This window comes from Pogona vitticeps, chromosome 3 (genome assembly GCF_051106095.1).
Source record: "Pogona vitticeps strain Pit_001003342236 chromosome 3, PviZW2.1, whole genome shotgun sequence".
NCBI lineage: Eukaryota > Metazoa > Chordata > Lepidosauria > Squamata > Agamidae > Pogona > Pogona vitticeps.
Genome location: NC_135785.1, coordinates 235,482,664 through 235,507,489, shown reverse-complemented (window position 1 = coordinate 235,507,489; position 24,826 = coordinate 235,482,664). Strand labels below are relative to the sequence as shown.

The 24,826-nt window shown below is 41.7% G+C and overlaps 1 protein-coding gene across 5 annotated transcripts in view; it reads left to right on the top strand.

Moving 5' to 3' along the window:
* IGSF11 (immunoglobulin superfamily member 11) overlaps positions 1-21,950 on the top strand; it is a 235,217-nt gene extending 213,267 nt beyond the window's left edge. For 3 of the 5 annotated variants that reach the window (XM_072993803.2, XM_078389968.1, XM_020783848.3), the window contains 3 exons: positions 2,638-2,760; positions 5,208-5,358; positions 6,574-10,011. In XM_072993803.2, coding sequence (XP_072849904.1) covers positions 2,638-2,760; positions 5,208-5,358; positions 6,574-7,015 — 716 coding nt within the window. In that variant the 3' untranslated portion in view covers positions 7,016-10,011. Of the gene's footprint in view, positions 1-2,637; positions 2,761-5,207; positions 5,359-6,573; positions 10,012-10,056; positions 10,120-20,182 lie in introns of those variants that run through there. The other 2 variants (XM_072993804.2, XM_072993805.2) reach the window with 2 other exon arrangements.
* The last annotated feature ends 2,876 nt before the right edge of the window (positions 21,951-24,826 follow it).

Below are 24,826 nucleotides of genomic sequence, written 5' to 3'. Positions count from 1 at the left end.
CCCATTTCTTTAAGAACTTGCGATAGTTTGTTGTGGTCCACACAGTCAAAGGCTTTTGCGTAGTCAGTGAAGCAGAAGTAGATGTTTTTCTGGAACTCTCTGGCTTTCTCCATAATCCAGCGGATGTTAGCAATTTGGTCTCTAGTTCCTCTGCCCCTTCGGAATCCAGCTTGTACTTCTGAGAGTTCTCGGTCCACATACTGCTGAAGCCTACCTTGTAGGATTTTGAGCATAATCTTGCTAGGGGAATGAGTGTGATTGTATGGTAGTTGGAGCATTCTTTGGCACTGCCCTTCTTTGGGATTGGGATGTAGACTGATCTTTTCCAATCCTCTGGCCACTGCTGAGTTTTCCAACTTGCTGGCATATTGAGTGTAGCACCTTAACAGCACCATCTTTTAAGATTTTAAATAGTTCGACTGGAATGCCGTCACCTCCACTGGCCTTGTTGTTAGCCCTGTTTTCTAAGGCCCACTTGACTTCACTCTCCAGGATGTCTGACTCAAGGCCAGCAACCACACTATCTCGGTTGTCCGAGAGATCCAGATCTTTCTGGTATAATTCCTCTGTGTATTCTTGCCACCTCTTCTTGATATCTTCTGCTTTTGTTATGTGCCTACCATTTTTGTCCTTTATCATGTCCATCTTTGCACAAAATGTTTCTTTGATATCTCCAATTTTCCTGAACAGATCTCTGGTTTTTCCCTTTCTATTATTTTTCTCTATATATTTGCACTGTTCATTTAAGAAGGCCCTCTTTCTCTCCTTGCTATTCTCTCTGCATTCCATTTTCTGTAACTTTCCCTATCTCCCTTGCATATTGTTTCCCTTCTCTTCTCTGCTATTTGTAAGGCTTCATTGGACAGCCACTTTGCTTTCTTGCATTTCCTTTTCTTTGGGATGGGTTTTGTTGCTGCCTCCAGTACAATGTTACGAGCCTCTATCCATTGTTCTTCGGGCAATCTGTCGACCAAATCTAGTTCCTTAAATCTGTTTTTCATTTCCACTGTGTCTTCATAAGGGATGTGGTTTAGATTATACCTGACTAGTCCAGTGATTTTTCTTACTTTCTCCAGTTTAAGTTTGAATTTTGCTATACGAAACTGGTGATCAGGTCTTGTTTTTGCTGACTTTATAGAGCTTTGGACTTTCCTTTCACTTCCAGGCACTTCCGCAGCTGAGCGTCCTTTCGGCTTTGGCCTATCCACTTCATTAGCTCTGGAGCTACTTGTACTTGTCTTCTGCTCTTCCTCAGTAGCATGCTGGACACCTTCCGACCTGAGGGGCTCATCTTCCAGCATCATGTCTTTTAGCATTTTGTTTCTGTCCATGGAGTTTTATTGGCAGGGATACTGGAGTGGCTTGCCAGTTCCTGCTCCAGGTGGATTATGTTTAGTCAGAACTCTCCACTATGGTCTGTCCATCTTGGGTAGCCCTGCATGGCATAGCCCATAGCTTCTTTGAATTACTCAAGCCCCTTCGCCACAGCAAGGAAGTGATCCATGAAGGGGATCATTGTTTGTAATCCCCCTTTATTAACTAGTGGTGGAAGAACAAGGAACTTGTGTAGAATGACGAATGTTGTAGAGCTTGGAAATAATGAGCTATAATACTGCACTCCCAAAGCCAACTACACCAGAGCACAGACTGCTGTCCTTTGAAGATGCCGGCCACAGAGACTGGTGAAACGTTAGGAAAAACAACCTTCAGAACACGGCCAAAGAGCCCCGGAAAACCCATAACAACCATTAGATCCCCGCCAGGAAAGCCTTCGCGAATATTATTATTATCTTACATTTTTATATAGAGTTGTTGACTCATAGAATCATAGAATAACTGATTTGGAAAGGGTCTATGAGTCCATCGATTCCAATCCTCCGTTCAATGCTCATATAAACCACAGTACTCTAAACTAAATTAATAAGGGATAAAGTTAGTCCTTTTGTAATGCAACTGTATTCTGTTTTTTAACTACTTATTTAAAAAATAAATAATGAGGGAGGTGGCCTCCTAAAATAGTTGTCGAGGAATGCCAGATGACCTAAGGGCTGAGTGGTGGTGATGCGTGGAAAGATTTTTTTTTTGCGTCACAAACCAGCAGCAGGTATCATTTGCTTGTTTTTCTATTAAATATAGCTTAAAAGTTACAATTTTAGTTACTTTTGAGAAATTGGAAAGCACAGAGTTAGTTTGGGGAGATATAAAAATAGTTGTTTTTGTTTGGGGGGGGGGACTCAGGACCATAAATTTAATAAATTACATTTTAATAGTAGCTTAATGTGCTCTAGTCTTCCACGTCCCCAACTGAGTAGTTTGTAACTGTACTAGAGTTAGAATGACAGTTAGGTTGTTCATGACCCTTGCTAGTTTCCTTGCCCTTGTTCACTTGTTCCTGAGCTTTCACATCCATAAAAAATAATAATCTTTAAGAAGAAAATGTCCCGTGTAAGCTCCTTAAACCCTAATCTTGTCTGCATCTGATGCTTTCATCTGAATGTTATTTTCTAATTTATCTCTTAAGAGTCTTGCAGTAGAATTTACGATTTGCTGGATTTGCCTTTTCAAAGTTGTGGTGGAATGGCTGCCCCCCCTCCTCATTTAATTCCAATTGTTTTTTTTCCTCTCTCTTTCACCTAGACCAAGTTCAGGGTACAGTCGTCCTACGCAATATTAGCACTGTGTCATCAGGACGTTACCAGTGTGTGGCTTCTAATGTTATTGGAAGCAGCACCTGCTCTCTTGAAGTCCAAGTGATTGCACGTAAGTCTATTACGACAAAGAAATTACAGCAGTCTGTCTTGTACAGTTCATTCCACTTTTTAAAAATTTTGGTCAAAGATAAATTTAGGATGCAAATGGTATCTTGTTGTTTCCACCATGAACAATATATCGTCACCTCCTCCTCCCTCCGCAGTAAGCTATTTCATTCAATACAGAGGCATGGGAAATACAGAAGAATAAGGGATTTGCTGCTGTTGTCACCATCTCTGCTGTAATGTTAGAGATGCGCTCTCACTGATCTTGTTTGCAGTTAAGAGACCTCAGATAACCCTCTCCTGGGGTTTACTCTTCCAAATATGAGCACGCTCAACAGGTCTCTTTTTAGACTCTGAAGATATAGGGGAGACAGACGTATGCCTCGTGGGGTAGATGGAACTTCTCTGCATCAGAACTGGTAGCTCAGGGACTCCAGGAACCAACTTTTCAAAAGTCTGTGTGGGAAACTGCAGTAACAACTAAGCCTGCTAACCCCACAAAATTCAGATTTTGAGATGCATATATTGGGAGCTGGAAGAAACGATATGTTTGAACAGCTGATTGTAAAAAGAACTACGAGTATATTGCCAGCCAAGTGCAGTAAGGATGACGTGAAATTTCTTGATAGTTGAAAAATAACAGTCTGCTGCTTTGTACCATGATTTGTAAATACTCTAAAATTAGACAGAGGTCTTGAGTGTACCAAGGGTTGCATGTTTTTCCTCATTGCATCAAAGGCCAAAGTAAATGTTGCATGGGAGATCACCCCATATGATCCTTCGTTTTGCACTCATCTTCTGATGCCATGGTTCATTGCACCAAATAATTTCATTTTCCTGAAGATACCTGGACAGTAGTTTGGATTTGGAATTGGGGTGTGTGTCTTTTTCCCTCACACCCCTGTATTATGACCCTGAGCCAAATTACCATTTCAGAGCTGTTATGAGCCATGGAGAGAGGAACATCTATATGCCTCTCCCCTTGTACTGCATAAGAAATCCAGGATTATGGTGTGAGCTGTTGTATCAGGGTGGCAGAAAATTAAAATCACCCATCTTTGGATAAGAAATTTTCAAGAGGGGAAATGATTGATCTCTTGTATTGCCCCTTTAAGGGCTCTGATCTGTCACAGGGTTTAGCCATGCTGGGCCTTTCTGTGTGAGCCTGAAAGGAATGTTTCAGTTCAACTTTGCCAAAACTTTCCAGAGAGCATGGCTTTTGGAGCTCACTGTGAGATATGCATTTCTCAAGGCCTTCAGACATGCACAGTTGAGAAAATATTAGCAATGCCCCCTTTCTGCTAAGACCTCCAGAGTATATTATTTGGTCTCACATGGATCAGAAGGAGGGGTGGTTGCCAGTGAGCTTGATGAATCTTGGCAACCTCTCTGTCGCATCCAGCACCTGTTTTCTGAGAGTAAGGCTAGAAACAACAGATTCAATTGATGAGAAAGGAAATTTGGCCTAAGCATTAGGAGGAACTCCCTGATGTTAAGAAGTGCCTGACCATGGAAAGGATGGCCTCAGAGGGTGGCAAAGCTTTTAAAATTGAAGTTAGAGAGATGCTTGCCAGCAATAATTTAACTATAGACTTCTCGCTTCATCAAAGGTTGGACCCAATGATTGTTGAGGTTTCTTCTAACTTTACAATTGTATGATTCTGTATGAGGCAGCCTCTCAGAGATGTCCCTGAGCTGTAGTAGGCTGCTGTGTTGCCATGCTCTGAACAGCCAGTGCATTGACGGCTATATAAAGAAATACAGTGGTGCCTCGCATAGCGAACGCTTCACTATGCGATGAAACTGCATAACGAAGGGTCCCAGGCCATCGCTGGAGCGTTCGCTCAGCGATGGCCCCTATGGGCTTTTTTCGCTATGCAATGATCGCGCGGACACGATCAAAGCATAGCGAACAGCTGATCGGCGGTTCCAAAATGGCTGCCGCTAAAACAAAATGGCGACCGCTGTTTTGCCTCGCTAACGAGGCATCCAAAATGGCCATCGCAATGGAGGAAACTCGCACAACGGTGAGTTTTAAGTCCATAGGAACGTATTAAATCAGTTTTAATACGTTCCTATGGGCTTTTTGGTTTCACTTAGCGATGGATTCGCTGAGCGAGGGTTAATCCGGAACGGATTAACCTCGCTAAGCGAGGCACCACTGTACGAATCAGCTATTAGGCAGGAATCTTAGGCTCACTTTTGAATGGGTCAAAAATCTATGGCATGCAGAGGGTTCTGGTTCTACTCCAAAACAATATGTTGTTTCCTTACATTACTGGGAAACAGACCCGCAAGCAGCTTGACCTGACGGAGTCACCATCAAAGGGCATATAGAAGCTGTCTAGCTAGTGAGTACCGCTGACCCTCCATATAATTTTGAAAGCCGACCATGATTCTTTGAACTTGCCCCATGCCTTCTCCTGCCTCAGATTCTTGTGTCTCACACAGCCCACCCTCGGAGCATTGGCCTGATTGCTGGAGCTGCAGCTGCCGGAGCAGTTGTGCTTATTATCTGCATTCTCTTGGTGGCCGTAACATTGTTTTACTGGAAAAACAAACACAAGGAAGAGGAGGAGGAAGAGATTCCCAATGAGATAAGGTTTGTCATGTGTCTGACCATTTCCCCCTTTCCTGATAAGTAACCAGTCTGGCTGGAGAGCTCAGTTGGTTTAGGCATATGGCTGCGGAACCAGAGATTGGGAGTTTGGTTTCCCACTATGCCTCCAGGAAGAAGAGCCAGCCTGTGTGGCCTTGGGCAAACTGCACAGTCTCAGGGTGCCTCCAGAAGAAGGGAATGGTAAACCACTTCTGAGTAGTCTCTACCTAGAAAACCCTGGAAAGTGAGAATTGACATGATGGCATGCAGTTATTATCATGAATAAATATGCATGTCACAGATCAGATTGCAAAAGGAAGAAGTTAGATTTCATAGCTCAAGATGTGAGAACCTCTTTCTGCCTGAGGGTCAAGGTGAGATTGAGAGTGCTTGGACACTAGTTTGTTGCAGTTGGAAAGATTGAAAGCAAATGATGGGACCCAAAAGCTAGTGTCTTTTAGCTTAAAGCTCTTAGTGCCAATGAGTGAGCCTAAAATGAGGCCTTTCAACCTCTCAGAATGGATAAAGCCCATACAAAAACCATAGAAACCAAATAGTGGTGTTATGGAAGGGAGTGAGAGGAAAAGTCAGGAGGGTCAACCTTTGACCCCAGGAGGACCAGAATCAATGTCTGGGAAAGTGAGATTCAAAGCCAAGGCCTCCTCTACCTTATTCAGAATTAGATTGTTGCATACATAAATCTTGTACCTGATTCTTACATTACAGAGGTACTGGTGTGACAAAGAAAATTGGTTTAGGGCCTGAACTCTAATGGCATATTTTCCCTAGACGTTGCACTCCGTAATAGTGTGGTGTGTGCATATGTGCTCTTTTCCTATATGGGGATGAGTAATCCATTTCTTCCATCTCCCTTTAAGAAGGAAAATCAAAAGTCTCTTGGGAATGTCTGACTAGCATTGCTAATTTCTGTTCTTCATTGGTTGCCACTGTGTTTCTCTCATCTCAGCCTTGATAGAATGACTTTGGGATACAGGAGCAAACAATGGGGACGTAGGGCTGAATTTGGTCAGAGGGGTGACATCATTTAAACCAAGACAGCACCGCGGCTTGGGTTGTTGCATCACTTAGCCTTTTTTTTTCATACCTCACCACTGAAAGGCGTGGAGGGTTTTGTTTTGTTTTTTTGCTCATACTTGCATACAGATGTTGAAAGAAGGGCATAGATCTGATCCTAATGATGTCCTCCTGTTTCTTTAGGGAGGATGATCTACCACCAAAATGCTCCTCATCCACAAAAGCATTCCACGGTGATGCTTCCTCATCAGAGAATGATACTCTCACCTCTTCCAACACTTATAATAGCCGGTACTGGAATGACCCCAAAGTAAACCATGCCACAGACTCCTTCACTCGCCTCAACAATGATGCACGCCCATCCTTTTCCCGCTCTGGAAGCACCAATGCCCGTCCTGTCTATGCCAATGGAGGCCACCCGGCTCCCCCTCCACCTAAGACATTGGTGGTGACAACCAATACGGCTCCTTCTCCACAGGAGATGGCCAGGAGTAATGGCTCGGTGAGCCGGAAGCTAAGACCCCAGCACACACGCTCCTATGCTGTGAGCCAGGCAACACTGGAGAGAATAGGTGCCGTGCCTGTCATGGTGCCAGCACAGAGCCGGGCTGGCTCTTTGGTGTAGGAAGTGGCCATAGTTCTATGGAAAACAAGAACCTATTGCACTGAGTGGGAGGTGAAGACCTGGTCAATACAAGAGACTCTACTCTTCCTCCCTGCAATGAGCTGAAGTGGGAGATCAAGCCTCTTCTCTTTGCTCTCTCCCACCCCAGTCAACTAAATCCCACCCACTGGCGTGATGATGGTCCCTCCCTTGCTCCTGCACCCTCATGATCTCAGGGGGCTCCTCAGCTGCAGCTGGATGTGCCAAGGCCAGAGGGAGGGCCACACAAGACGTTACAAGGGGATGATGCTGCACTTGGCTTCTGAGCTCTGCCTAATGTGAAAAATGAAGGCAAGGGTGTGACCATGAGGATGACAAGAAAGGATGGCTTTACGGAGCCTTACAGTTGGTGAATGGGCTTCCCTTACAGTTGGGAAGGAGACAGTAGCAGCCTTCAGGCTGGTACATCGGCCATGTGGCTTGAAAAAGAGGATGAAGTTGGGGAGAAGTGGCGACAGACTGCTTCGAAGGAAGGAGGCAGAGAAAGAATCATGAACCAAGCCAAAGTAGAGAGGGTTGGGGAGGGGGGTGGGAATTGGCTTGAGGATTATATTTTCTTCTTTATTTCTTTCTTCCCAGCCTTCTCTCCTTCTCCTGCTTCTCCCTTTTTCCAGACTGGATGTTCTTTTCCTGCCCTGCGCATTGGCTTCTTGAATGCTTCCAGCACTCCCTGTCACCTCCATGGAAACTGCTGTCACACTGGCATTGCTCCCTGAGGAGCTGCTTGGCTGCTGCTACCGCTGCTTGCTGTTGTTGAGAAGGAGGAGTTTGGGGAGGGAATGGTTGCGGGGTGGAAAGCTGGAGCCTCCATTGCTTCTAAGAGCTGCTGTGTTTAGCAGGCATGTGGCTTAAACCATTTTTGAAGAGCTTGGCTTCCAAACTTTGGCATTGCATGACAGGATTTGTCCCATAGGGCTGTTCTCGTGGTTGGCCTGCATGGCCAAGCTGATGGTTGTTGAGCATTCATGCATTCGAGGCATCAAAAATTTAACTGTTCCCTTACTGGATATTTTTGGGGCTTGTTAATAGTACTGAAATAATTGTTTGCTGTCAAGTCAATTCTAGCAAATGGGCAACCCTTTTCAGGGTCTTCTCAGGAGAGAGTACTCAAAAATGGTTTACCATTCCCTTCTTCTGGGTGAGAGGATTGGTACCCTGGGACTGTGCAGTAGCCCAAAGTCATAAAGGCTGGGTCTCCTCGGATGCACTGTGGGTTGAACTCCCAACCTCTGACTCCACAGCCAGATGCCTATCCCACTGATAGCTCAGTGGTTCTAGCTGTGGAGCCAGTGGTCAGGAGTTCCAATGCCCACTGTTCCTCCTGCAAAGAAGACCAGCCTGTGTGGCCTTGGGCAAGTTGCACAGTCCCATGGCGCTCCCAGAAGAAGGGAATGGCAAACCACTTCTGAGTATTGTCCTCCTGGAAAACCCCGAAAAGGGACACCATAATTGATTTGATGGCACATGATTATTATTATTAATAATAATAGTACTGGGGGAGGGAAAGAGTGAGAGCAAGAAAGCAAGGAGCAGCAAAAAGGTGCTATGCCTGGCCTCCTTTCCTTTTCTTGCTGTGGGGCCAGCACTAGCTCCCATTTCATCTGCCTCGCACAGCTTGACAGGTTTCACTTTTGCAATTTCAATAGCCTTAACTCGAATCTGGGGATCATGAAACAAAACACAAAACGACAAACCGAAGGTCTTTCCTGCCCCAGAAGAGAGGACCTGGAGCAGTGGGGGAGGACCACTATCCTAATACCTCGGAGGAGGCGGAGCCAAAGGATGTCTTGCCTAGTCCTGCCATCCATACCTGCCTCATTTGTAATGCTGACACTCTGGTCTCCTTAAAGGGAAAAAACACTCTTCTCGGAAGCTCTTTAACAGGATTTCCTTCTCTGCACTGATAAAAGATGTCCTTCCCCAGCACTAAGAAAGGGGGCAACGTGTTTCATGGGCTCCCTCCTCCTCCCGTCCAACATGCACTGGAAAAGGGGTTCCTAGAGATAAATCTCTACTACTCTGCCGCTTCTACTCGGCCTCATCCTGACTGGACATTTCCTCCAAATGGGCACAAAGGCCCTTAGTTAGGAGAGCTCCTTGCCTGGACATTGCACCTTCTATGCCCTCTTACACCACTACTGTGGAGAGGGCCCTTCAGGTTGCACTGGATTTGAAGCTTAGCTGAGATTCTGTGCCTTCTTTGCTTTGAAAAGAAACAACAAGATGCTCTCCTTTCCCCCCCCCCCCCTCCTCCTAGAGGTTGGGAAAGTCACTTTTTTTGGAACACAGTTCACCCGAATCCCCCAGGCAGAATGGCCCATGGCTGCAGGCAGTGCTGGCAGGAGGATTCTGGGAGTTGTGGTACAAAAAAAAATTACTGATCCAGGCTCACACCCTCCATTATCACATCCCTAACTTGCGCCATTGATTTCTGAGCACACCAGGCGGACAGATGGCTGCTGTATTTCTTCTACACTAGAGCTGTGCAAATTTGTTCGGTTTTTAAGACTATAGCTCCCAGAATTCCCTGTGGCAGCACATCTACCTGGGGAATTCTAGAAGTTGTAGGCTGAAAACAAAAGATTCACACCTCTGATCTACACCTTTTGTAGGGAGCAGTATCTCTGTTCATTTGCTCACTGCCTATTTCTCCTTTCAGTACCTGGGGGTTTAGAGGTGTGGAAGAGCGGCTTCTAAGTAATGCAGAAACAGAGGGGGAAATAACACACACACTCTCTCTCACTCACTCACTCACACACACACTCCTTCCGCTTTTATAACAACAAGAAATGTAAGAGACATTTAAAGGGATGCTGCCCACGGCAGCTTATACTCCAGTGTTCAGAAAGCTCTTTCTGGTTCTACTGTTCATGAGACTGTTCGCTCTCCTCTTTCTTTGTTCTTTCTAATTGTCTAAAAAAAATTCAATAAAACTTTTATTCGTATAAAAGGGGAAATGATTGTCTATGGAATCTGTTATTTCTTTGTTGTGTTTGATACAGACTTCCTCCAAGGAGTTCAGACCAGAACTTGGAAAATTTGCCTCCTTCCACTACAACTGCCATGTAAGCTCTGGGATTCTGAGAACTGTCATCTAATAAGAAAATAAATTTTCCTTTGCTCTGGCTTAGAGGAAGGACTGTGGCTTGATAGTAGAGCACACATTTTGCTCATGGATTCAGCCAACTTTCCCACTTAAGTGTGTGTGTGTGGGGGGGGGAACAGGTCCTGGGAAGATGATTCTCAGAACTGCTGCTAGTCAGACTGGAGAAGACAAAACAGAGGGTCAGAAGGATACAATAAAGGAAATCCATCATTAGAAGAAGGAGTTCCTTAAATTCCGAAGGACACTAAATTGTTACAGCAGGAGCTTTTCATACCTCAATAACTTGCAAGTTTTGTGTTTAATGATGATGAGGTAAACATGTTCCTCAGATGAAAGGAGGAACATGTTTACCTCATCATCATTCTCTAGAAAGCACCCAAGGAGCCCAAATGAAAGCATGAGAAGCTTCCAAGTTTGTGCTTTTGACATCTTTAAAGTTGAGGGGACTTTTCCACTGTCCTCCCTAATTCTGGAGCTAGAACTGCCCTCTGTGGTTTCCCACCCAGGTATTGCTTAGGAGTAGCTAAGGTCACTTTACTGACACAGTTTTATTTATTTTGTTAAGTAATAGCTCAGGCCAGATTCAAACAATATACAGGTTTTTTATCTCCACAGAGCAGCACCTACATAACAAAGATCACCATTATATTCTGCTGCAAGCTTAAGCAAACAAAGGTGGTGGGAACTGGTGCTGGAAAAAACAATGCAAAGTCTTTTCAATGAGAACATGTCTTGATTTGAAATATGTGTTACTTAAATGCAGTGAATTCTGATCGGTAGTAGAAGCATATTGTATGCCATTAGTCTATTTGTTGGGTGAATTCTAAATTACTGGGGATATCCAGTCCTTTCATTGTCAACTTGTATTTGTCAACTCCCCCAAATCTGAGCTAGCAATCCTCAGACTAATGGGCACGTGTTACCGAAATCATGTTGTGTATACAGTGATTGGTAAGTATTTTTACACTATTATCACACCTTTGCTAAGGCTTCTTCACTTAGATATTAATTGGCAGTCCAAACATTAGAATATATATTCTGGGAACTTAAAGAAGATGTTAACACATACCGAGCAGAGACGCATGTAGTCTTGATTGAATGGTTAGAGGATGGCAGACTTCAGTGTCAATTTGGCAATGAATTTTTGTGGAACAACAGACAGCCTTTTTCCTATGCTTTATTGAAAAAGGAGAGATTTACTATTGTCCAATTCAAGATTGGGGAGATTTTGGTAATCCCAGACCATTGCCCATGCTAGCTGGGCTAATGAGAGTTGTGGAATCCCAATCAAGTTCCTGATAACTGGACTAATTCCTTGATGAAACGTATTTTGTCTTCCAACATGGTAGACCCAAGAGAACTCCCAAGAATCAATGTCAGTGGGTGGCCGTCCTCTACATAAGAAACCCATGACTGGTCAACAACTTATTTCACAGCATGCTCAGCATTGCATCTAGGAAATCCTTAGCTGTACTTCTGCCTTTATTCAGAATTGAAACGAGATTAGTACAGGTTTCACAATTAATAATACTATTACACCCTAAGTATAATTAAACCAATAATACTGTTATAGATTGTTTTCTAAATTATGCAAATGAAGTTTTTGAATGATATTTAGTTTGTATAATTTATTCTTTTTCTTGTAATCAAGGGACAGGATGAGTAGTCACATAGGATACTGAACCGCTTACCTTTCACTGCTGCAAAATGTCAGTTCTACAATTTATCTAATTTCTAAGATTTTGCCAGGCATTGCCCACTTTCCAGCATCGCTTCACATTCTTGGGGGTAGAAACGTGTTCTACCTTCTCCCCATACTGAAAGTCAAGTTTCCAAAGGCAAGGAGGTTATGCCAAGGCGTGGAAACTAAAGCTGGATTTCTAGTCAAAATTATGACTTCTTTGCTCCTGTTGCCAGCTTGAGGTTGGCAGGAGGGAAGAAATGCGCTGGCCAGATTTTAATCTATCTTTGTGGGAGGTGGCAGGAGGGGATACAAATAGCATCAAGGAGAGGGGATTACATGTGGTTTGTTCAGAGGGCTCATAGAGGATTCTTCTAGCACTCGACACTGTTAGGGTCATCCTGTGGATTTGGACTTATTAAACCATGCTTAAGAAGGGGGCAAGAGTAATGTTTACATACAGCTAGCTTCCTGCTGCTTACGGCATTGTGGAACAGCTGATGGGGCACAGTCCAGGGAATTCAAGCTGAAAAACCAATTTGGCAGTGGGGTAGGGACTAGAAGCAGAATTATATGGGTTTTAAAATTATTTTTCTGTAATAGCTGGGTGAATTCTGTAACATGTAGAATGAATTACTTCCCAAGCCTTGTATATATCCTTGTATATACAATATATATCTGTTCTGATAAAATATTTATTTACTGAGAAAGAATGAAATATTCCAGAGTACAAAAAGTATATGGCAGAATCAAACAAGTAAATGGTCAAAGCAGATACTGAAGGCGAATACAGAAGCCCTCTGGGCTTTCTTCACAGAAACAATCAGACATACAAATGAAGCCCATTTCCATCTTCCGATGACCAATTAAAAACCAAAGCATTTCAAATGCAAGACATGTGAGTGAAGTAAAAGTCCTCGCTATGACATGTACTGTAGATAGCTTTCACAACCTGAGGGAGTATGCTTTCTAAATACCTGCCAAATTTATCTAGTTTGGCCCATAGAATTTCAAGGAATCTAGGAGTTTACCCAGTCCTTCCCCACTCAATGCAGGCACTGCAATGCAGGTGGCAGCTGCAGTATCCCTAAGAATTGTTTCTATCACTGGATGTATTTAAGCTGTTCTGTCTAAATATATCAGGAAAAAAGAGAGCTCTCTTCCACCATCTTCCGAAGCACTATGTCTCAGCAAAAAATAGTTTCACTATTAGGACGTTTCTCCTAATATCTGGTAAAAAGTTGCTCTTCTGCTGTTCCTACCCATCAGTTCGTGTCCTGCTCTCTTCAGCAACAACGAATACATGAGGGCTGAGTTATTGAATGCTGTGAAGATGTACATATAAATTCCATAGCAATTTCTGCTGAGAATGGTCAGCGGAATAAATGCCTTAGCATTTCCTTTACCCCCCCCCCCAATAAGATTAAATTAAACCCCTCAGGCATAAGATCAGACTCAGTGGAGCCCCGGGAGACTCTGGTTTTGCAGTCCAGTTTGGTGGGTTTGGTCTGATATCTACAGGAGCTATCCAAGGTGCTGAACCATGTTCCCAAGATACAGTAAGTTCTAACACCTTGCATAAATCCTTTAATAAAAATTATTAAGTGCCATCAAGTCAGTTCTGACTTAAGGACTCCCTTTCAAGGATTTAGCCTAGAGCAGATTCAATCCCTCTAAGAAGTCAAGAGTCGCCAGCCTCAACTGTTCCGACTGATCTTTACAAGACTGGCCACAGGTCTCTTTGACTGAAGGCACATGGGGATGACTGCTATTTTTTGGCAGATGAGTTGGATGGATTCCATTTCCAATGCAATGTTCCAAGCCCCAAGCAAAGGATTGTCACAGGAAATCCATTGGCTGAATTGAAATTTGCCCACTTCATTGCTCCCACAGTCCATTGCTTTCTCAGTTGTTCAATGTAATCAAATCCCTGGGTTTTGCATCACCTGAATTCACTTGTGTTCATTCATGCATCTTTGTTTTTTGTTCTTAAATACAAAACATTTGGGGTTGTGATCTTAACAACAACAAATGTGCCATCAAATCAATTCTGACTTATGGGAGCCCCTTTTCAGTGTTTTCTAGGTAGGCAATACTCAGAAGTGGTTTACCATTCCCTTCTAGAGATGCCCTGGGACTGTCCAACAGGTGGAAACCACACAAGTTGGTTGTTTCTGTTGAGAATTTTGGTTAAATGTGTACTCCCAGAACATTAGTAGAGTAAGGAAATATTAGTTGGCATAGACACTATGACACTGAGAGAATAAAATACCAATTTAGTACATTTACATATCTACAGAGATAGTGGACATTCATTTGGCAGCCCAACATGACATGATACAACACACAGCATAGGAAAAAAGTGATCTGACAGCAGATAAAATGTCCCCTTTACACGTGACTTATGTACACTTCTGAGACCAATCGGAGAATACATTACTTCATTTTCCAGTTACACAAATTTTCATTATGTACCACAGAAGTACAACATTAAGTCTCAAACCTTGGTAATGACACCTGAATACAATCAGTACATGACTCAGGTAAAATCGGCCATTTTACTTTCAACTATGCAACATTTATATTTAATACATATTCACATCAAAATCTCAACAGTATTCCCAGGACTCACAGTGGGGAATTAAACTCCCAACCTCTGCCTAAACCACTGAGTTATCCAGCCAGCTTCATAATCTTATTGGGGAATGAACAGCCATTCCCACATTTTGGACTTCACTTGTGCTGCACACACAGTAATTGAATAACATTTGCCTTGTTGTAAATAGCAGTTTGGTGGAATATAGGGAGTTTGCAGAAAATACGCTCTGAGCTAGCATGCTGCCCAGAAATGCTGATAGTATGGCAACAAGCAAAACTTCCAGAGTGAGTGAACAATTGACAGAGTGACCTAAAATTCCTTCTGCAAAGGTTAGCCTATCACCTCAAAGGCAATGTCCTTCATGGCTAGTTTAAGTTTCATGGATAGTTTACATTTCATGGGTAGTTCTAATCTTTGGCTGAAATTGTTCCAAGATTTCGGTGTGGAATTTTATACTCCATTGGAATAACTGAGTGGCATAAAAATATTCAGCACTATTTCTGCAGCTTACATGCATTTAATTAACATGTTGGCAGTGGATAGACTTGCTATATGGAAAGGAAGAATTACATTGCATGATTCTTTGATACCATTTCTCATAAACCAGAACTGAATATTTAAATTTCATCCTGGATACATCTCAATTCTATTGCCAGCTAAATAGAAGGCAAACTCTCCAGGACACTCTCCATCATTCTCTAAACTAAATGCAGGCTCAAAAACCAAAATCAAGTTCTGGGCAAACTCTTTCTCCATTAGTTGTTGTGGGTTTTTCGGGCTCTTTGGCCGTGTTCTGAAGGTTGTTCTTCCTAACGTTTCGCCAGTCTCTGTGGCTGGCATCTTCAGAGGACAGCAACCTGTGCTCTGGTGTAGTTGGCTTTGGGAGTGCAATATTTATGGCTGTGAGATAGGCCTTTGTCTTTCTCTGTAGATGGGTGATTAGTGTGTATTGTTGTGGGTGTATTGTTGTGCTAAGGAGAAGAGATTATCTGTTCCTGTGGTTCATGGGTGTCATTAGCTGGTCTTTTGTGTGTACTGATCCCCTGTCCTTGTGGCTGGGTAGAGTTCGTTGACCTTTTTGAGAGCTGGGAGCCAAGTCTTTCTCCATTGCTGAATAAACTTGGATGGGTACATTTGCAAACCCATGTCTAGATGCTTCCCATGCAACTGGAATAAAGTAGCACAGCTTAAAGCTGATAGAATTTTGGGCAGCTAATAATATATAACCTGCAGGCAGGCCCCATTTGTTAATCTTTGTTACCTGTTGCCATGCTGTAGTTGTGATGAATGTTCCTCATCTGCAGTGCAAATTGCCCACATTCAGCATGCTTGAGGGCAGGTCAGCTTTCTTTGATTAATAGGAAGTTCTGTTTGAGTGTGCACATGTACGTGTGTTGCTGTCAGAAGCACAAGCACATGGTGCATCTTTGAGGTTCATGCTCGCTCGCTCGCTCTTCCTGGATTTGGGTCACAAGTTCAGTTTCTTCAGCAGCTCTGGTCTGACATCTGTTGGAGGAATGTAGAATTGCATCCCTGCTGAAGATTTTGCCTGCATAAGACTTGTTCTTGGTTGATTTGTCACCCTGGCTGTTTCTGTTTGATTCAAAACAAGAAGTTGTTACCTCAAAAGATTTAGTGATTTCTCAGGTAACTTGTCTAGTGACATCAAGCAGGGCTTACCCCAAAGCAAGATAAGTTCAGTACAAACTTCCCCACAGCTACAAGAGAGGCACAATCTTTTTACCAAGCAAGAATTCACCAAATAGGGGTGGTGACAACCTCACTTCATTTTAGGTAGAATTTTATACACATTCATAGATATCTTCACATTTGAGAAAGAAAGAATTTTCTTTTTAAAAAACTCAAATGTTGAAGAAGGTAAATGCTGACAGATTTGCCTGTCCAGGACTTGAACATTTAGCTCTTAGAAGCTTTGGTTTGAATCTCTGTATTCAACCTTTTTTTGTGCCAAAGTAGGATTACTCTGTATTTAAATATTTAGAGATGCTCTGCAACTTTAACATCTGTGTGTCAGGGAGGTAAATTGCAGATTTCTCTATATTAGGAATATCTCCACCTGTTTGATTTAGCTGGTGTAAATGGGAAGAATGTTGTTTGCCCACCCAACCCAGAGTAATGAGGAGGTGGGTGGAAATAAGGACCACGCTTTGTTAAACGTTAAACACAACATCTCTTTCATGAGGGGCCTACAGTAGGGCAGAATCATGATCTGGATCTGAGGCCAGCCTTGCCCCAGCCTTTCACTGGGTGAGTTCCTATAACAACTGGGTGACCACCAGGACTCAGAACGTCCAAGACTCCCAACTCTAGGTGGTCCACACTCCTGGGGACCCCCAACCAATCCCCCTCCCAGTGGAGAAACCTTGATGCTGGGAGGTGAGACAGCTTACAACCTTAACAGGTGCCCATTCAACTCGCCTTCTAAATCATACTTCCTGCCAGTACTCACCAGTGTGGCCAATAACAACAAACCTCACCCAACCCAAATACAAAACAAGCAAAATTAAGAATGAGAGAAGCAAAAACTCACCTGCCCCTTTAGTGCCAATTACAGGAGTAGGCAAAAAATTCCTGCCCGCCCCTGAAACGAACAGCTAATCTTGCTCTTAACATAAATTGAGAGGGCGGATCAACAAATGCTGCAGAAGAGGAAGAGGTGAGCAGTATTTTAAAGGTGAGTCTCATCTCCCACCCTTCAAGACTACATACCTGGTATCCTGTGCCTGCCTTGCCCAGGCAGGTGGGCATAGAGCTCCTGTCTCTGCAGCAGTGGCTGCAGAAGGAGCCTTGTGTTTCCTTTGGTACATTTTTATTTTATTTATATTTTGGATGGAAAAAAACATGATAGAAAAAGGTGTGTGAAAACAAGTGAAATTGATGGGTTTTGCCATCCCATGAGTGGCCTTTCCTTTCCACTATTCCACTGATATTCTGAATGAATGTTTCACCTCCCATAATCCTCGGAGCTTGACAAGGAGTTAAAAAGAAGAAGAAGAAGAAGAAGAAGAAGAAGAAGAAGAAGAAGAAGAAGAAGGAGAAGAAGAAGAAGGAGAGGAAGAAGAAGAAGAAGAAGAAGAAGAAGAAGAAGAAGAAGAAGAAGAAGAAGAAGGAGAAGGAGAAGAAGAAGAAGAAAGGCGGAGAGAAAATAGGAAAGGAAGGAACAAAGCCAAACATGTGAAGCCCCATGGGAAATATCCATGGCCAACAACTTAAAAGCTGTTTAAACTTCAGGGGTGGCTCATGGACTGAGATGGGGAATACGTCACTTCCAGATTTTGCTAATGATCTGACTGTTAGTTCTTTTCCAATGAAATCAAGCATAAATTCTCATTCCCTTACTTTGGGCACATCAAGACTCACTGGAAAAGACAACAACTATGAAATGTTCAAGTCAGTAGGAAAAGAATATGATATAGCTGATATGGATTGATTTCATAAAGTAATCAAAGGCATTTAATTTCTAGCTCCTGAGCAGACTGGTTGGTCAGTCAGTTGGTCTATCTGTCAAAATATTTTTACCTCACCTTTCTCCTTAAAAAGGACCCAAGGCAGCTTACATCCTTGAAAGACAATATTTAAAGCAAAGAACAATGAGTATAAAGAGGCAGCATACATAATTAAAATACAGTATTAAAGCTAAAACAGTAAGTATCCAAATACAAAAAGGATAAGACAAATACCACTGAGATTCCACACCTGTCCACTAAGTGATGGAAGACATATTAAATGTTCCATACTTCACAATAAGTGATAAAGACCATATATCCAGGGGAAGACAAAGAAATCTCTACTACGCATGCACCACGAGCAACTTGAGATAAAGGAATATCTACTACACATGCTTAACTAAAAAACTGCCTAAAAAGAATATAAAAAGAGGGTCCAGGCAACCATAATTTGTCTGCTGGTACCAAAAGGCTTTTGGAATTAACTACTTTTTTTGGAACTTGGACAATGCAAATAAAGAATTCTTCTCTCTTTGGTGATTATGTATGTGGCGTGAATGTGCTGAATGGATTAAACCCCTTTATTTAAAATTGTAATCAATAGGAAATAAAATTTATTGATGTGTCTTGTGTTTAATATTGTGCTTCTTGGGATACAAAAGATCCAGAAGTCACCCTTTTGTGACAGAAGGACTGGAGCCACCATAAAGCTGTGTCCCCAAATCCAATTCTTGAGAGATGCGTCAGGAAGATACTATGGTCAATAGTACCAAAAGCCACCGAGAGGTTCAGCAAAAGCTACAACAACACATACTCTTATCAATTTCCCAGTGTAGGTGATCCACCAAGGCGATCAAAGTAGCCTCTGTCCCATAACCAGACCTGAAGTCAGATTGAAATGGGTCTAAATAATTTGTCTCACCCAAGAATCTCTGGAGCTGAGAGGCCACAACTCACTCTAATACCTTCTGATGATCACTAATTCATAGGATTACCATAGGTCAGAAGTGATTTGATGGTAAATAACAAGCATATATGTAAGGGAGCTCTGAAATACAGACCAAAGAGGTTGTCTTGTTATTTGTAGATTTGCTAGAGTTGAAGCAAGAGGATTAATATTAACTAGCACATCTTTTCCCTAGAACCCCAAACTAACACTTCTGAAAGGGAGCTTTAGAGATGCTATTTCTATCAATAAAACTCACTTTTAATGAGACAGCCACAGAATTGTTACTAGGGAGACAGCTGAATGTTGTTGTTCTGTATGTGTGTGTATCTGTGCAGATGTAAGCCCTATTAGCTTCAGTAGGCCATCCCACTTTTCCTCATTGTTACACAGGTATTAAAGTTGCAGAGCATCTCTTAAAAATGCGGCAATCCTACTTTGGTAGTTGAATACACAGAAATTCAAACCCCAGCTTTTAAGAATAAAAGATTGCAGCCTATGGCTGCTAGCCTATTTTCTAGGCACTCCCCCTCTTTCATCAATTTATTGTTGGCTTAGTGCTAGGCATTCAGCACCATGGAAAGCTCCTTAAAACTACATCAGAGCATATTGAACCCATCTGCTAAGATACACTGAACAATTTGTTGGCCAAAAGTATTCTTTCCACTTTCTAGTAGAGGTTTGGGAAGAAGGACTCCAGTACCATAATGAACAGACAGAATTTTGGCCACAGCACTGTTGTTCATGTCAACTGCCCACAAGGTAAGTGGCAATGAAATGGAAACAATGCAAATAATGAGTTATGAAGTACAATGACGTGGGGATTTGGGTAACACTTGCCAAATCACTTCTGCTCAGTGTGACAAGCTATTTTGATATAGCCTTTGAGAAACAGCTCACTCCTATGTTTTTGTGATAATATGACAAAAAAAGTTTAATATTTAAGTTTTCAGTGTTTGTGCAAACATTTACATCTTTGGCTGAAGAGCCAGAGGTTAGGAATTCAGTCCTCCATTGTGCCTCCTTGACAGGGTTTGACTTGATGATCCATAGGGTCCCTTCTAGCTCTGCAGTTCTAAGACTCCAAGTAAGTATATTTTCTTTTGTGAAGCAGCACAAAAACACACACGTCAAGCACAGAAAGCCTGGTTGACAAATTAAAATGATGTAAACAATTGATTTAATATTTCTTATTTTTTAAAAGTCTAAGAAACAAGACAGCAGCTGCGTTAGTTGAGCGACCTACTTTGCACAACTAATGCAAAAATCATTATCACAAATGCTGGATATTTTGCCAATAACAACAGAAAATATTCCACTCTATTCCAGGTGGAAAGAAAAACATTATGGATCGTCATGCTCTTGTATGAGAATGAGAAAAGCTAAGATTTACATCGGTACAAGCAACAAGGGTGAAGAAACCAAAAGCCAAGACTGTGCCTTTGTGATCCAAACACATGCTTCTTCGGCCAGGTCATTTGAGCAAATGACTCCATTCTGTCACCTTAACATTAAAAAAAAGTAGCCTTAAAAACATTTCTAGCCACATTGTGGGGAAGACACAACATTCAATAAGCACTTTTAAAGCTTCTGATGGATATAAGACATTTAGCAGATCTTGAATTTTGGATCATTGAATGAATTAATTAACATGTGATAAATCCCTGCCCTTTGGTTCTGTTCATATGGTTACTAATATGGATTATAATATGCATGGGATACTTCAGGGCATATTCTTAAAAACTGGGGAATGTGGATTAGTTAAACCTTAGCTCTTGGCAATGATCCTTCTTTCCTCATAATCTGGATGACTAACGAACGATTAGAAGTAGGCTCTTTATAGCTCTTTTAATAATGTATATGGGCACATTTTATTTCATGCAGTCTGTTTTAGTAAATCTGGAATACCCTGAGATCCTCTAACAATTATCAGAACCACTTAAATTCCTCTGATGGTTCAGAGAAGAACTTGGACTCTCAACTTATACCAGCTTGCTGGTTTCAGAAAAACATAAGGCTCATCACTTGATGAAAGAAATGTTAGTTGATCATCTGCACAAGTAATCAACAGAAGAATTAAATATAAACAAATGTGTATATAAACAGCTGGTGAAGCAAAAAAAAAAACCCTATACTGCCCTTTTAGATATCGAGTACATGTTTTAGCAGTTCTCTTTGAAGAAGAGGCATTATTTCCTCTCTGAAAAGGTGTGTATGCTTCTTTTAAACACTTGTATTCTATCTGCAAGATTGATTGATTTTTAATGAATTAATGAATTCATTATTTTATGTCATTCTTCTGTCTGGGGAAACCCAGAATGGTACACATCATAATTACACAAAACATTGGCTGACATCCTGTTGCTGCACTTGGATAGGCTACTGATTCAATAGGGATTTGATTATTTTATTTTACTTATTGAATTCATATCCTGCCCATCTAGACATAGTCTACTTCTGTGGGGTTTACAACAAAGTAGAATTAAAACAATTCAAACACTCAATATAGTCACAATTTAAGCATAATAATAATAATGTAGCTCAATATGGAAAAACGATGAAATGAAAAATTAAAGACAGAAAATTAAAATAAAAAGTAAAGCTCAAGTACTGACAATGGGGAAGGCCTGCCTGAAGAGCCAGGTCTTAAGTTGACTCTTGCAAACACCCAGCGAGGGAGCCTGGAGAATCACAGACGGAAGACTATTCCATAGTCAGGCCACTGCTGAGAAGGCCCAGTTTCTTGTTCTTTCTTTCTGGGCCTCCCTCGGAGTAAGGCCCCTCAACCGTCCCTCCTTACTGTGATGAGTGGTATGAGTAGATCTAGGTGGGAGAAGGCGATTTGATGAGCCAACTCCTCTGTAAGTTCTATTGATTCAAATGGGCCTACTCTAGTTTACTTAAGCATAGTAAATTGCAGTTATAGTAGGCCCATTTGATTGAATGGAACTTATAGTTGACTGACTAAATCTCCATTGATTCAGTGGGTCTACTCTAGAGATATTTGCTAAGCAGCAGGGTATCCAAGATACTTGTTTTAGTCAATCAAAAGTTTTTAATACAAGTATGCCATTAGATCCAGGGCTTTGAAAAGAAATTGGGGGAGGGAATATAGTTCCCAGAATCCTCTGACTAGCATAGCTAGTGGCTCTGATGCAGAAGCTGTTGACCATAAATGTGTCTGCCAAGCAAAAAAATATGGAAATGAGGTGATGGCCAGCAAGGTATTGTTGAAAAGATTCTTAGAACCAGGTGTTTCTTCTGGGAAAGACAAATGTACTAAAGAAAGATTCCCATTACCTTGCTAGGAAGCACACTGGGCCTGCAATTCTTAATAACTGTGGAATTAAAATTACATAATGTAGATGTTATTGCTACTGAGAAGAAGACCTTGAGTGGCAACTAGAAATAAATGAATGTCAGTCTTCCTTGCTTTTACCTCCATTTGTTAGAGATTGTGTCTGTACTGAGCCAATGGAGAAATTTGTGAATTTTGTTAACCTCCACATACATAAAAACAGCCAAGGATAGTTCAACACTCTCTGCGCTTGCAATAGGTGCGGCTGTTTTCAGCATGGAAAAGCTCTTGAATGATAGCTCTTAAATATGTGGAAATCCTCAGAAAAAACCCCAAGAGGTAGCAGCCCGAATTTATCATCACAAATGTGCTTGAATTCACAGGGCGTTGAAGACAAACATTTCAGAGCTACTCAAACAGCTCAAAAACGTCTGTCTGGATGGACAAATCTATCCATTACATGTTCTTCCATAATGGAACTTTAAAAATTTTGTCATTCAAAATTATTAAGAAATAACAGATGAAAGAAAAATGTTCCAAACACCAAATGTTTCTTACGTATTCTCCAGGATTTTGAACATGTGGTTCACTCTAAAGATAGTCAAAATATCTACCCGTTTGTGTTGAATCAAAGACTTATACTGTATTGTTTGGTATCAATTGGAAATGATATATATATATTTTTCAAAACAAACAAACAAAAAAAAACCACTCCAGTTTATAAATGTGGGATATTATGTTTCTTTACCCATGACTCAAAAAGCCAGGAAATATCCTAATATTGATGTATTATATTGTGCTCTCATTGCCAGCAAAAAAAAGAAAGAAAGAAAGAAAGAAAGAAAGAAGAAAAAGAAAGAAAAAAAAGGATGTCAAGCTTTACAAAGCAAAGGACAGACTGAATGTTGCCAACATCAATGACAGCAGTCAAGATGGTCTAGAGAGGATAACCCTCTTCTGCTCACAGCCATTCATACTTGTTAAAAACAGCCCTAACAATTGATTTATCTTTAGGTGAGAAGTGGTTAACTGATGGAAAAAGGAGTCAGCTTCTGGAATTTCTCCTTGCATGCTGTCACTTTGTAGATGTTTTTCTGGAACTCTCTGGCTTTCTCCATCATCCAGTGCATGTTAGCAATTTGGTCTCTAATTCCTTGCCCCTTCAAAATCCAGCTTGTACTTCTGGGAGTTCTTGGTCCACATACTGCTGAAGCCTACCTTGGAGGATTTTGAGCATAACCTTACTAGCATGTGAAATGAGTGCAATTATACGGTAGTTGGAGCGTTCTTTGGCACTGCCCTTCTTTGGGATTGGGATATAAACTGATCTTTTCCAATCCTCTGGCCACTGCTGAGTTTTACTGACTTGCTGGCATATTGAGTGTAGCACCTTAACAGCGTCATATTTTAAGACTTTAAATAGCTGAACTGGAATGCCATCACCTCCACTGACTTTGTTGTTAGCCATGCTTTCTGAGGCCCACTTGACTTCACTCTCCAGGATGTCTGGCTCAAGGTCAGCAACCACACTATCTCGGTTGTCCAGAACATCCAGATCTTTCTGGTATAATTCATCTGTGTATTCTTGCCACCTCTTCTTGATGTCTTCTGCTTCTGTGAGGTCCCTCCCATTTTTGTCCTTTATCATGCCCATCTTTGCACAAAATGTTCCTTTCATATCTCCAATTATCTTGAACAGATCTCTGGGTATTCCCTTTCTATTATTTTCCTCTACTTCTTTGTACTCTTCATTTAAGAAGGCCCTCTTGTCTCTCCTTGCTATTCTTTGGACGTCTGCATTCCATTTTCTGTAACTTTCCCTATCTCCCTTGCATTTTGTTTTCCTTCTCTTCTCTGCTATTTGCAAGACCTCGTTGGACAGCCACTTTGCTTTCTTGCATTTCCTTTTCTTTGGGATGGTTTTTGTTCCTGCCTCCTGTACAATGTTACGAACCTCCATCCATAGTTCTTCAGGCACTCTGTCCACCAGATCTAGTTCCTTAAATCTCTTCTTCACTTCCACTGTGTATTCATAAGGGATTTGGTTTAGATCATACATGACTAGCCCAGTGGTTTTTCCTACTTTCTTCAATTTAAGCTTGAGTTTTGCTATAAGAAACTGATGATCAGACCCATAATCAGCTCCAGGTCTTGTTTTGGCCGACTGTATAGAGCTTCTTCATCTTTGGCTGCAGAGAACATAATCAATCCGATTTTGGTACTGCCCATCTGGTGATGTCCATGTGTAGAGTCACCACTTGTGTTGTTGGGAAAGAGTGTTTCTGATGACCAGCTTGTTTTCTTGACAAACTCTATAAGCCTTTGCCCTAACTCCAAGGCCAAATTTACCTGTTGTTCCTTTTATCTCTTGACTCCCTACTTTAGCATTCCAGTCCCCTAGAATGAGAAGAACGTCTTTCTTTGGTGTCAGTTCTAGAAGGTGCTGTAAGTCTTCATAGAATTGATCCATTTCCACCTCTTCAGCATCGGTGGTTGTTGCATAAACTTGGATTACTGTGATGTTAAATGGTCTGCCTTGGATTTGTATTGAAATCATTCTATCGTTTTTGAGATTGTATCCCAGTACAGCTCTTCCCACTCTTTTGTTGACTTTGAGGGCTACTCCATGTCTTCTACGGGATTCTTGCCCACAATAGTAGATATGATAATCGTCT